This window comes from Dreissena polymorpha, chromosome 6 (assembly GCF_020536995.1).
Source record: "Dreissena polymorpha isolate Duluth1 chromosome 6, UMN_Dpol_1.0, whole genome shotgun sequence".
Taxonomy (NCBI): domain Eukaryota; kingdom Metazoa; phylum Mollusca; class Bivalvia; order Myida; family Dreissenidae; genus Dreissena; species Dreissena polymorpha.
Window position 1 is genome coordinate 29,638,114 of NC_068360.1, and position 13,553 is coordinate 29,651,666.

A 13,553-nucleotide genomic window follows, 5' to 3' on the forward strand; every position below is an offset into this window, starting at 1 on the left:
CTATAAGGAACATTGATTTTTTTATGTGTTCACTTTTTTCGATTTTTTTTAGAGTTTGCTTACTTTTAATTATTGTATTTTTATCACTGAGAATTTCTGCCTTAAATATTAGATTTGATTATGTGAGTTTACGCATGCTAAAACTGCCCTGATACCGAAATATTGCAGAAATACGAAAGCATTCCTGTTTTGCTATGGTAAATGTGAAAAAAACGAACTTGAAATGTTTAGTCCATATTATTTTAAAACGTTTTCCTGTATTAGAGTTTATTATATATATATATATATATATATATATATATATATATATATATATATATATATATATATATATATATATATATATATATATATATATATATATATATATATATATATATACACACTTTTAAAGTATGTATATATGTATGTACCCCATTAAAATGGATTGAGTCATACCTGACTAACAGACCAATGAAAGTTTTGATAGGACAATATTCATCTGACACTGAGCATTTGAGATTCGGCGTCCCCCAAGGCTCCTGTGCTGGACCAGTGATTTTCACTCTGTATATATCGGCCCTCAACAAGGTGGTTCAGAAGTATCCAGCTGATATGTATGGCTATGCAGACGACAACAAGATTGCCTTCAAGATTCAGGCAGGAAATCATGAAAATGAGGCAAAAGTTCTACAACAACTTGATAAGTGTCTCAATGATATTATTAACTGGATGACAACTTTCAAGCTGAAAATGAACCAATCGAAAACAGAAATCATTTTATACGGAACAAGGCAACAATTATCTAAAATGTCCATATCAAGTGTGAGTGTTGGAGGATGCATGGTTAAGTTAGTAGACCGTGTGAGAGATCTTGGTGTTACAATGACCAATACTCTTAACATTGACCTTCACATCACGAAGAAGTGTCAAATTGCCCTAATGCAATTGCATAATTTAAAAGCTATACGCAGGCATTTGACACAGAAGTCAGCGGAGGTGTTAGTACATGGTCTTGTACACTCCCATATTGACTTTTGCAATGGTTTATTCACCGATCTACCAGCTTACCTTATTCAAAAGCTTCAGCGGACTCAAAATCATGCAGAAAGAGTGGTCCTGAATGCGTCATTTGATCAACCAAGTACTGAACTCTTGAAACAACTCCACTGGCTACCAGTAAAAGCTATAATCATGTACAAAGTCCTGGTTATGGTCTTTCGTGTTGTCCATGGTTATGCTCCAGGTGACTTGCAAGAAATGTTTGTCCCAGCAAACAGTCGGTATAGACTTCGATCACAAAGTGACTGTTATCTTGTTATTCCCAGGAGGCGGACTAAGATGGCGGATAGATCTTTAGCTGTTGTTGGCCCGAAGTGGTGGAACAATCTACCAAGCCACATAAAAGTCATTGACAATGAGGGCTGTTTTAGATCAAGACTTAAAACTCATTTGTTCAATCTTTTTCACGGATAACCAATGTGCAGTGTTTGTGAAGCGCAATATTATATTTTTATAATAATTTTTGCGCTATATAAGTGATATGTATTTGTATTTGTATATTGATACACAAATACAAATACATGTCACTTATATAGCGCAAAAATTGTGTTCGTGTTGTCCATGGTTATGCTCCAGGTTACTTGCAAGAAATGTTTGTCCCAGCAAACAGTCGGTATAGACTTCGATCACAAAGTGACTGTAATCTTGTTATTCCCAGGAGGCGAACTAAGATGGCGGATAGATCTTAAGCTGTTGTTGGCCCGAAGTGGTGGAAGCTGATCAGCGTATTATAATGTATATTAAATCATAATAATAAAACTGGATAAAAGGTTTTTAACAAAGGCGCGATATACATATACTTACAAAAAGTTAACATGCAAAATGTACGTAATTTTAAATATTTACAGCATAGATACATGTAGAACTATCAACAATAGCTACCTGGGTATTACTCCAATATATCCAGTAGCACGTCCTAACACAAAACACATTCTGTAACACAGTACAATGTAACCTGGCTTCTTATTGTCCAGAGTAATACGCATACTAACACCGAAAAGGAAGGTCGTCCAACGCAATTTGGGTTATTATCATTTTTGGTGGCTTACTGAAGCGTAAGTTATGCGTTATAGTTCTTTATAAAATTATAATTCTTAATCCTTCCATAGAATAACTGTTTTGAAAAAAATGTATGTTTAATTTGACCATATTAGATTTGCAAATTTGCTTGTATTTCGGATAAAACTGATCCGGATGGGAACTTTCAACTCAAACGAAAGCTATTCTTATATAGTGTTACACGTGCTCAGCTATTTAAGAGACCACTATTTCATTCAACAGCAGTTGATAATATTTCATGTAATAGTTGCCTACAGGCTTCCTGAAAAGGCCGGTCCTCCGGTCTTGTCCGGCAAAATTCTTTACGGTCCGGCGAAGTTTCTAATATCGCCGGTCCTTGTGACAGGCAAAAAAATGACTTAATACCGAAAAGTCATACTAGCCAAAAGAACGATAACACCCAATTAGAATAACTCTTTTCGTAATTAGAATAACTCTTTTCGTTAGTTTCGAGCCTTTTTGTAATTAAGAACACTATCCCGTCACTAGTTCTTAGGAGTGCTCTCCCTTTGTTTTGTTTTTTTGAGAACGTCAATTTGATTGGTCCGATTATTACCATCTATCCATTTACAAAGGTTGTAACAAAAAACTACACATGGAAAAAATGCTTATACAAATGATCGAAATTGTCAAATTTGAAGTTGTCATCATCATATGTAAGCAATGTTTTGCTTTATGTATCGTCGGAACGCATAAAATAACACGGAAATGTGCTTATATCAGTGTAATATCGCATTATCATTATATTTTTGATAATATAAAACAGATAGTTTGGTTAAAGATTGATATTGTACGGAGAATATTTAAGAGTATTACTTATAGTTGTCCAATACTTATACACAGGCTGCACATTGCAATAAATATGAGTTAAACTTTACTAAATTCTTCAGTTATAAACTCGCACTGTTCGGACAGGTGAATTTTTGTCCGGACAGGCAAACTTTTCCAGCAGCCTGTCCTGTTGACAGGCACCTTTTGGGACTTTTCAGGAAGCCTGGCCTATTGACATCATTTTAGTTGCATGTTATCAATTGATAAAATCCCAAAAATAGCAATGGAAGGAGTTTCAATGGGAGGTTGAACTTGTTGTTGATGTTTGTTTAGTAAATGAATTGACGCTTGCAAAAAAAAATCAACAGTTTTCGTTTGTCCACATTTTTGCTTAGGAATCTTTTTCACTTAATATTTCAAATTGTGCGACATATTTGTTTTCCATTCAGCCAAATCACAAAACTTTAAAATTTCATCACAAATATTGTAAGTGCCTGAACAACACTGAGAATATCGGCAAGCCAATATTGCGGATGTTATCCAAATCGCGGTATAGTCTTAAAACGGTACGAGACTGGATCGGACCACGCTTTGTTAAAAATTGAAACAGCCCATTTCATTAGCGTTTTTTTCGCAATTGGGAATTTTTTAGCAATTTTTGGGGAAAAGTATAATTTTTGCGATTTGGAATATAGCAGAATTTCAGCTATAAAATCAGACCAAAAAACCCTGGCTTCAAAATTGACCCCAGCATTTTTCAATTTGACTCCTAAAAATGTAAGTCCAGGTTATTGACTCCTGGTTTTTAAAATCTATTGATATCCCTGATATATACAGTACAGCCAACGCGAAACAAACATATTTCGCGATTAACGGCGGCATGGCGCAACGAGTCGATACCGAGTCGGCCGTTGAAGCCACGTCAGTATGCGGCGGCAAGTTGCATTTCGCCGCATCTGTCCGCCGAGACATGCCGAGGCAAGCTGCGATCCGTGACATGATGCCGAGTCGATGCGCATCTTCAAATCAAAATCTTTTTAAAATGATTAGTTTGTCAAAGAAATTTAAAAGAACAATTATAATAATATTTAAAATCATAATTAATTTAATGTGCGTGGATTCAAAATAGATAAAATAGTTAATAAAAAGCATGCTGTTGTTTTGTTTTTAGTGATTGCATTCCCGTTTCTAAAGAAATTGCTGTAATCCGGATAGAAATAATTATTATTTTAAAAGAATGCAAATAAAAGAAAATAGAATTTATAAAAACAAAATAAAATTATCACGGGAATGTATTAATAAAATTGCAATAATCATTTGCCATTGTCATTTTTAGAATCGGCTAAAGTACTTTAAGTTACTTTGTGTGCGTTTATTGCGCCGTATGATTATTGTCTTTATATTAAACAATCAACAAACATATTTGTTTTGGGTTTTATTTTTACGACAACATGTACTAGCATATAAGCATATTTAATGTGTCTGGCCAAGTTAGTTTGTTTCAAGCCCGTAGTGTATGTATTTCACACATACGTAATTATGTTTTTGCACATTCGAGTGGTCAAGGCTCCCGCAGATGGTGGATTTATAATTGCTCGCTGTTTTTGCTATTATAATTTAGCTGAGACAATTAGCAGTTTGAAGCCACATCAATAACCAACACTTAATTACTGTGAAACCATTATTATTCGTCCGACATCAATTTTCACCTTTTTCGTCCTTCGACCGATGGACGAATTCAAGATCCTAACGAACAATCATGTCCCATATTTGAAACAAATAAGTCTGAATTACTGTAGGCATGAGGCATTTAAATCCAGCGTAATCCGCGCATATACACAGGGCTCGATATTAACACTCGCACACTCGCAAAATGCGAGGAAAAAAGATTGCAAGGTAAGTTATAAGCCACTAGTATTTCTCGCAAATAAAGAAATAGTGAAAAAAACGAGTTATATTGCTTAATGCGTTCGACGGCGTGAATGCTAAACCGTAGGTCAATTTTTTGAACGTCCGAATACCCATATGCGGAAGCGCGCACCTTGTTTGTTGACTGGTATACTTATAATACAGATACACAGATGGTATTGATACAAAGAACATGAAACAGTCGACTATACACACTCAAGTTAAATCCGGTTTTGACACAAAGGGGTGTTAATTATACAGTGTACTGACAACTGACATTTCCTGTAAAACGCGAATGCAATAAGGCTGTATCGAATGCGTCGACTTCGTTTAGGTATAATAGTGTTGATTAGCGCTAATTGTTAACAACTTTATTACCCATTGTGTGTATTGTGTTTTTCAGGGGTGTTGCAGATTATACAGCCTACCCGCGGCGAATCCGGATTAAAGACAATACTATTAAACGCAATTAAAATATGACGATGTGTGATCAACACCTGACTGAAATATATTCTGCGCTTTGTTACAAATTAATAAAGAACATTTTGATTTGTGTTTGGTTGTTTGGTTTTAACTGCAGACAAATTACTGTACTTAAAATGATCAAATATTTACAATGCAAAACGCTTGAAACTTTAATGAAATATGACCAAAATAATTTTTTTACGATAATTATAACCCATAATGTTCGCACCTTCTCTAATTGGCGCCGATAAAGGCAGGATTGTTATCAGTTTGACCGTGATAGTAATGGAAAAAGACTAATTGGCAATTGGCTTCGTTGTTTAAAACACTCGTTAACGATTATTCAGTCCCACTTATCCGCTAATCATAACAAAGAACGTGTCAATGACATAAAATAATAAGGGACAGTTACTATCACCTAAAATAACAGACTTGTTAATTGGCATATGCCAAACAAGGCCCACCTCCTGCAAGTGACTACCAAGTGTCACCTCTCTTTCCCCAGCACGATTTTTTCGCAACCGCGTATTACATGTATTACAAACAAATCGGACGTGTTTTTTTTTCAAAACCAGAAATGGGCGAATTTAAGAGCGGACGAAATAGTCATTTTTATGAAAAGGGCAAAATTTTGTGCCGACGAAAATAAATGGTTTCACAGTATTGTTTTATTAATTGTCAGCTTATTATAACTATTGTTTGACTATGCGTATATGAAGTCCGGTAAATATTTACGATAAAAGTGCTCAAGACACGCACACATTCTCAATTATTCTCAGGGATTTCAATAGACGCAGAATCCTGCGTTTTGACGCGAGCAAATTAAAAATGACTTGTTTTTGACGCAACCCTTTTTTCTGCCGTGCGTCATTTTGACGCATCCAAAATTAGACCCGTGCGTCAGTCAGTTAACATATCGAGTTCCATGGTAATAAATCCTGCTGTGCTTCTCATTGAAATTAATGTATCAGAATTTGAAACTTGGTCTATAATCGAGAGAATACCCCGGGCGTTGTTTATCTTATCTCATCTCTTCCAACACACATGTCACCGTCTAAATAGTGCGTGTGCACTAACTGGGTAATTAGCAGCTGTGATTACGTGATAATTGATTGACCATCCGATAATTGCAGAGTTTTTTGCAGACTTTGCAGACGACAAGGTTAAAGAAAGTCGGCAAAAATAAAGAAAAAACAAAATTGATCAAAGGTCTATTAATTACGTAGATCCACTATTCAGTCCAGCGAGTTTTGTCAGTTTGTTAATCTACCGATAATTACGAGTAACACCCATATATCTTATATAAACTGGAATACCAGTTAATTTTTTTTATACTAACAAGTCATAATACTACACATAAACATTGAGAAAACAGATTACCGGTACTTCGATTATATATAAATTATCCGAGTAGAATTAAATTTCTACGTCATGACTTTCGACATTGTAAATCGCTGACGTATTGTGAATTAAATTATAACCCGCATTTAATTCAAAGCTGGCAATCCAAATTACAAGTAATGGTGATTCAATAATGGAGAAAGCATTAACTGGATTTAACAAACATTTTATAAGGTTTGTTAAACCAGAAAACAAGAATGAAAATTTGGATTATTAAATTTAAACTACTACAGGTAAGGCATTCTTAAGTGTACATATTTCGGACATGCATAGTATTCGGATAAACAGTAATAGATATACTAGATGTTCCATGCATTTAGATTGTGTTTTGTTACGAAAGCTATCATAGGGATGATGATAATATAATGACGATAAATATGTGATGAAAAGGTGCTACCATATATCTTAAATTACTTAAATGTGTTAAAAGACTTAAATGTGTTATGATGAAGTAGATTTTAATGAGCATTTATTGTTTTTACAAATAAACATAGTGATAGAAATAATAAAAGTTGTGAAATGAAAAACTTAATGTGGATATTGTTCGCACAAATTATTTATGTTTTGTCATTATCTTTGTGTACCATTAAAAAATGTTGTGTTATGTATCATGGTATTGTTCTTTAATAAAGCAGTATAACTTTTTAAGATATTGTGTTACTCTTAAAGCATATGTTTATCAAAAAATCATGAATAATACAGACAAAAACACAATAAACACGCTTCGAAATTGACCCCAGCATTTTTCAATTTGACTCCTCAAAATTTCAGTCCAGGGGTCATTGACTCCTGGTTTTTAAAATCTATTGAAATCCCTGATTCTTAAGTATCAAATTAATACATTTTGGCATTTGTTACTATTTAAAGATGTGATGAAATAACATCCAATCGGGGCGTTTTTTTTCCACTGAACACGCATAAATCGCCTGGCGTGATGTACATGTTTTTATACAACACAAAATACACCCACACTTTCCATGCAACGTTCTACATGTCTGCATAATTTTCACGTGCTTTTTATGGAGACAAAGGATATTTAAGCACTGTTTATTTGACGCTAGAATTTTTTGATGTCGCATTAGCATTAAAATTCGGAAGCGTGTTTCGGATTACAAATTTAATAAAGCTCATTTGAGAATTGAACGAAACTTTAACATTGTGCGTAATTTATTCAACGATAATTTGTTAAAGCGCATTGCGTGCCATATCACTTATTAAGAAGTGAAAATAATAACTATGAAAGAAGCGTACGTCTAGGTTTCTACACTACACAAATGTACACGTAGGTGCATATCTTTTCACACGATCCGCTGCATACGTAGGAGGCGGATTTACTCCGCGAAAGTACACATGGTTAATATAGACTCGGCATTGTTGCGCGGATCAATGCCGAGTGCCTCGGCGATACGCCGCGTGAACACACGCTGCGGCCTCCGCGTACTAACGATTCTTGCCGTGACGTGACTGAGGATTATGTTTGTTCCGCGTTGGCTGTACTGTATAATATAAGGTATCTTCTCACAATACCTACTAACAATGTTACAGAGGCTTGATATTTGACCATGTAGCTAGCAGCTTGCTGGCCAGTGATCAGAAAGCCTTGTAACACTAACAGTATGATTAACATATATTAATAAAAACCACTTATAGATAGAGTTTGACAACTAGATACATGTACCCACAGGGCCCTCAATCTGTCAAATCAACCGAATTTCGGCCGCATTCCCCCCTGAAAATTATACTTTTTTCCCCTTTTTGGGGGAAAAATTCCCCCTAAAAAAAAAATAAAAAAAATTATAGATAGAGTTGTCTCATGATTATTATATCTCAATTCTATTTTAATTTAATCTTGTCAAACATACTAAATTATGAAAAAAGCAATGAATATAGTGCAAACATGTACAAATGTTATAATTAGAGAGTAAGTAAAAAAATCCCCCCAAAAGGGAAACAACGCGAAAAATTTCCCCTGCTATGGGTAGCGACCCGCTTCCCTTAAAATGGATTGAGGGCCCTGACCCATTTCTTCCTTTATAAATTTCCTATCTGATCCATATAAATATCCGCCCCCCCCCCCCCTATCAATGATGATATACTCACAATGTCTTCTTACAGAGGCAAAATGTTTGACCACGTAGCCAGCAGCTCTCTGGGCAGTGACATGGGGGCACATGAGGAAGAGATGGCGGGTCGTTGGGTGGTCGTCCTGGGCTCATTCTTCGTCCAGTTCCTCGTGTGTGGCATCACATACAGCGTTGGAATCTTCCATGTGATGTTCCAGGATGTGTTCGGGGAGAACCACTTTGACACATCTTGGGCAGGCTCTATTCAGATCTACACCACTGCACTGTCAAGTATGTGCCCTTGAATAATGTTAACCCTTTCACACTCAGAAACCCATTTTGGCAATTGTGTAGTCCCTTAGTAAATCTTTCTAAGTTTAAGACTTTATTTCCAACCCTAAGATACTAATGAGCAGCAAACCGCATAAAACTGGAACAGACTGCAAGTTACTCGCAGACTTTTCTGGTTTTATTATTGTTATCCCCCGCCATAGGCGGAGGGATATTGTTTTGGCGTTGTCCGTCCGTCTTTTCGTACTACTTCCCTGTACCCCGGGTACTTTGAAGTATACTGATACTTTAGGGTACCCCGGTATGCTTACAGGTACTCCATTTTTCCTAATAAAAAAAATTTGTACCCAAAATTTTTCGTACCCAATTTTGTTTTCGTACTAAAAATTGTTTTTCGTACCCTAATGTTTTTTTGGTATAATTTTTTCGTTTTTAAAATTGTTGTACCCAAATTTTATTTCGTACCCACATTTTATTGGCATAATTTTTCCTACCCAAAATTGTCGTACCCAATTTTGGGTACAAAAAATTATGCCAAAAAATATTTTGGAAAGAAACAAAAATTGGGTAAAAAAAAATGGGGTTCGATACAAAATTTGAGTACGATAAAAAATGGGGGTTTGAAAAAAAATATGGGTACGAAAAAAAAGTGGGTACGAAAAAAAACATTTGGTACGAAAAATGTTGGGTACATTTTTTTTTATTAGGAAAGATGGGGTACCTGTAAGAATACCGGTTATCCAAAAGTATCAGTATACTTCAAAGTACCCAGGGTACGGGGAAGTAGTACGAAAAGAGGGAGTCTGTTCCAGTTTTATGCGGTTCGCTGCTCATTAGTATCTTAGGGTTGGAAATAAAGTCTTAAACTTAGAAAGATTTACTAAGTATAATTTAAAAATCTGTACGGTGAATTATACTTTAAAGTATCCGGATACGGGGAAGTAGTACCCGTGGGAAACTTGACCCATTCAGCCTTAGCTACACCAACCAATGACCAATAATGAGCACATCTGGCTGAAGAAAGTTATATTTGGTTGCAACTTTTTGTTTGTAAACTCCATAAAAAGAGGGTGGGTCCGCCATGTAAAATTTACTTTAATACTACTAATCCAGTTGAAATAAAAATAACATTCAAGTCAAGAGTGAATTTATTAAACAAAAAAGTTCATCAACAAATTTTTTATATAACAAATATAACATTATACCGTTTTGATTATCTTGCAAAACCAGGCACCTTTTTTTCACCCTTCTACATGCATTTGAAGCCTTTTCCAGAGGTTAAAATATTTCAAATGAGGCATGATGACTGTGAAATGTATTTCCAGTAAAGGGTATGATGTGCTTTGCATATTTTTAAATGCAGTGATGAATGAGGCTGAATTATTAAATTATATTATGTTTAAAAAGAGAATGCAGCATTTTCTTTCCATATTTATAAAGTACCTGTTGGAGTTACTTTCCCAATTGAGGACAAACTACAAACATACCAATTGCTGACTGAAGAATTCCCAAAAGGAAGGAAAATTAAGTAAATTTTGTTCCAAAAGTGAACAAATCAAAATGGCACTGAAACTGAACAGTTCAACCCTAAAGTCATGTAATTGATTATTTTAATTCTTTTGTGCGATTTGTACCAAGCAATGTAAAAGACCCATTACTCCCAATTTTAAGATTTCAAGGAGCGAATTTTCACAATTTCAGGGATTTTCGCGCTTACATGTATTTTTCCAGATCTGCACTGTAAGGGTATTTTTTCCCAACTGGGCAAAAAAAAAATATGGATGGAATAAAAGAACCTTAAGAATTGCACAGCTTAAGTTACAGAATCATAAAATTAACATCATTTTTTTTTCAGCAAAGCTTCCTTAATGTTGCCTTTTGCGAATATGGTGCTTGATGGTTTCAGGCATTGTGTTCCGCTGCTTTATGAGCCGCTTTGGAAGTCGAGTGTGCGTAATGCTGGGTGGGCTGGTGTCAGCAGGAGGCCTGGCCCTGTCAGTGTTCGTGAACGACATACATCAGCTCTACCTTACGTATGGACTCATGACAGGTGAGTCATTTTAAGACTTATGGACTGGTTGTTCATGGATAGATGACAGGTGAGTTACATGTGTGGACTCATGACCGGTGAGTAACATGTGAGGACTTGTGACAGATGAGTCATGTGTGGACTCATGACCGGTGAGTAACATGTGTGGACTTATGACAGGTGAGTAACATGTGTGGACTTATGACAGGTGAGTCATGTGTGGACTCATGACAGGTGAGTAACATGTGTGGACTTATGACAGGTGAGTAACATGTGTGGACTTATGACAGGTGAGTAACATGTGTGGACTTATGACAGGTGAGTCATGTGTGGACTCATGACAGGTGATATATGTTTGGACTTATGTCAGGTGAGTCATGTGTGGATTTATGACAGGTGAGTCATGTGTGGACTCAGGTAATACCGTTGTACACGCATGGATAGATTACAGGTTATTTACATATTGACTTGTAACACATGGAATTTAATAATTTGGGATCTAAGAATTAAAATAATTTTCCATATCAACAGAAAAAGAGCATGAGTGTGCTGATGCTGCATTATACTTCCCACATAAGAATCAGTTGTATTGTCATGGAATAAGTAATATCATTGGAAGAATTTGACATGATACTGTGTTGTTTTTCACCATTTTTGAAAAGGGGGCATCCTTAGATTCGGAAAAAGAACGTTGTTATGACTAAAATTGGGAAATTTGTATTGCAGTTTTTGCTTATAAATACTAGAGAATAAAAGTGTGAGAATAAAAGTGTGATAATAAACGTGTTTTCAATTTTATATTTACTTACGTTCAACTTATAGAGCTGAATAGAGAAATAACCTAAATGTTGCAATTTATATTAGAAATAAATTGGGAAAGGGGGGGGTGAACCTACAGTCGGGAATTTCAGGGAGTCAATAAAAAAACAACAACTTTATTTTGGATTAGGAATCAGGTCAAATATAATTTTTACCACAAAAAGTAATGTAATACTATGTATTATTTAAAGTTATTGGCTGTATAATGGTCATAAATATATCTTGCAAACTAGTATAAATTGAACCAAAGATAACTGAAATGATTATTTCATATTTTTGCATCATTAATCTAGGTACAATATGATCTCCATTCAATGTGAGGTGCTGAAATTCATTGATAAGAATATGGTATCATTTGTGTTTAAATGCTGAGATAAGATAACATATTCTCACAGATATGGGAGAAGTATAGCTGTCAATACACTTGATATTAACACCTCAATGTTGAACCATCGCTATCTTAGATATATCATGATTTTGAGATATGCAATAGATCAAAACGCCCCATTGGTGCAAAAAGGTACCATATGCCTTCGACTTTCAATATCACATGGTACCTTTTTGCACGCAGGGGGCGAAAAGATACATGTAGTGATTGAGGGATAAATAATGTTTTAGTACATAAATATTTCACCAGCGCCATTTATCTAATGAGACCACACGACATTACATGACTATAGCAGACAGTGTAGCTCCTGGCAAGACTTAACGATGGAATTTTTGCATGATGCCGCTTATATTGTTAATGAAGCTTCAGTTTAGTACATGCAAGTAGCGTTGACTTTAATTATCAATGTTAAAAACTAGCAGTTCAACCAAAGCTGCCCATGTTTGCTCTTGCATTACTTCTGTTGTAGATGACATGCCAGTGTACTTATTTAGGGGCCCACCTCATATGCTACATGTAGATGCCATGAGCAATTGCAGACACCGTTGCCTGAATTTCTTATTATCACATGCTATACCCTGTTTCCCATGTAATACAACCATTACATATTTGTTTATATTACACATGTGTAATACAACATTTTTAAGCGTTTTCATTGGCTTAGTTTTTGATAATTGACCAATCGCATTTTGTTATTTTGCTGAAATGACATTGCAACGTCAAATGACGTCACGAAACGTAAACAACATTCAGGATTTTTAGCTCACCTGTCACTAAGTGACATGGTGAGCTTATGTGACCATGTGATGTCCGGCGTCCGTATTTGCGTGGGTGTGTGCTTGTGTCCGTCAACAATTTGCTTGTGTAGACAGTAGAAGTCACAGTTTTCATCCAATCTTTATGAAATTTGGTCAGAATGTATTGATAAAATTTGGGTTGGGATTGTATTTGGGTAATCTGGGGTCAAAAACGAGGTCATTAGGTCAAACACTAGGTCAAATAATTGAAAACCTTGTGTAGACTATAGAGGTCGCAGTTTTCATCCAATCTTTATCAAATTTGGTCAGAATGTTTATCTCAATGAAATCTGTGTTGGGATTGTATTTGGGTCATCTGTTGTCAAAAACTAGGTCACAAGGTAAAAAACTTGGTCAAATAATAGAAAAACCTCGTGTAGAAAATAGAGGTCGCAGTTTTCATCCAATCTTTATAAAATTTTCAGAATCTTTATCTTGATGAAATCTGGGTTGGGATTGTATTTGGGTCATCTGGAGTCAAAAACTAGGGCACTAGGTCAAATAATAGAAAAACCTTGTGT

The 13,553-nt window shown here is 35.4% G+C and overlaps 1 protein-coding gene across 8 annotated transcripts in view; it reads left to right on the forward strand.

Annotated features, from left to right (window-relative positions):
• Positions 1-13,553, forward strand: part of LOC127836395 (monocarboxylate transporter 12-like) — a 65,397-nt gene that overhangs the window by 1,514 nt on the left and 50,330 nt on the right. For 5 of the 8 annotated variants that reach the window (XR_008028744.1, XR_008028745.1, XM_052363006.1 and 2 more), the window contains exons 2-3: positions 8,761-8,999; positions 10,906-11,049. Coding sequence is in view for 6 of the 8 variants with exons in the window: in XM_052363006.1 (XP_052218966.1) it covers positions 8,768-8,999; positions 10,906-11,049 (376 nt within the window). In the remaining 2 variants the exon portion in view is untranslated. Of the gene's footprint in view, positions 1-1,077; positions 1,226-1,617; positions 1,777-2,007; positions 2,097-8,760; positions 9,000-10,905; positions 11,050-13,553 lie in introns of those variants that run through there. The other 3 variants (XM_052363010.1, XM_052363009.1, XM_052363007.1) reach the window with 3 other exon arrangements.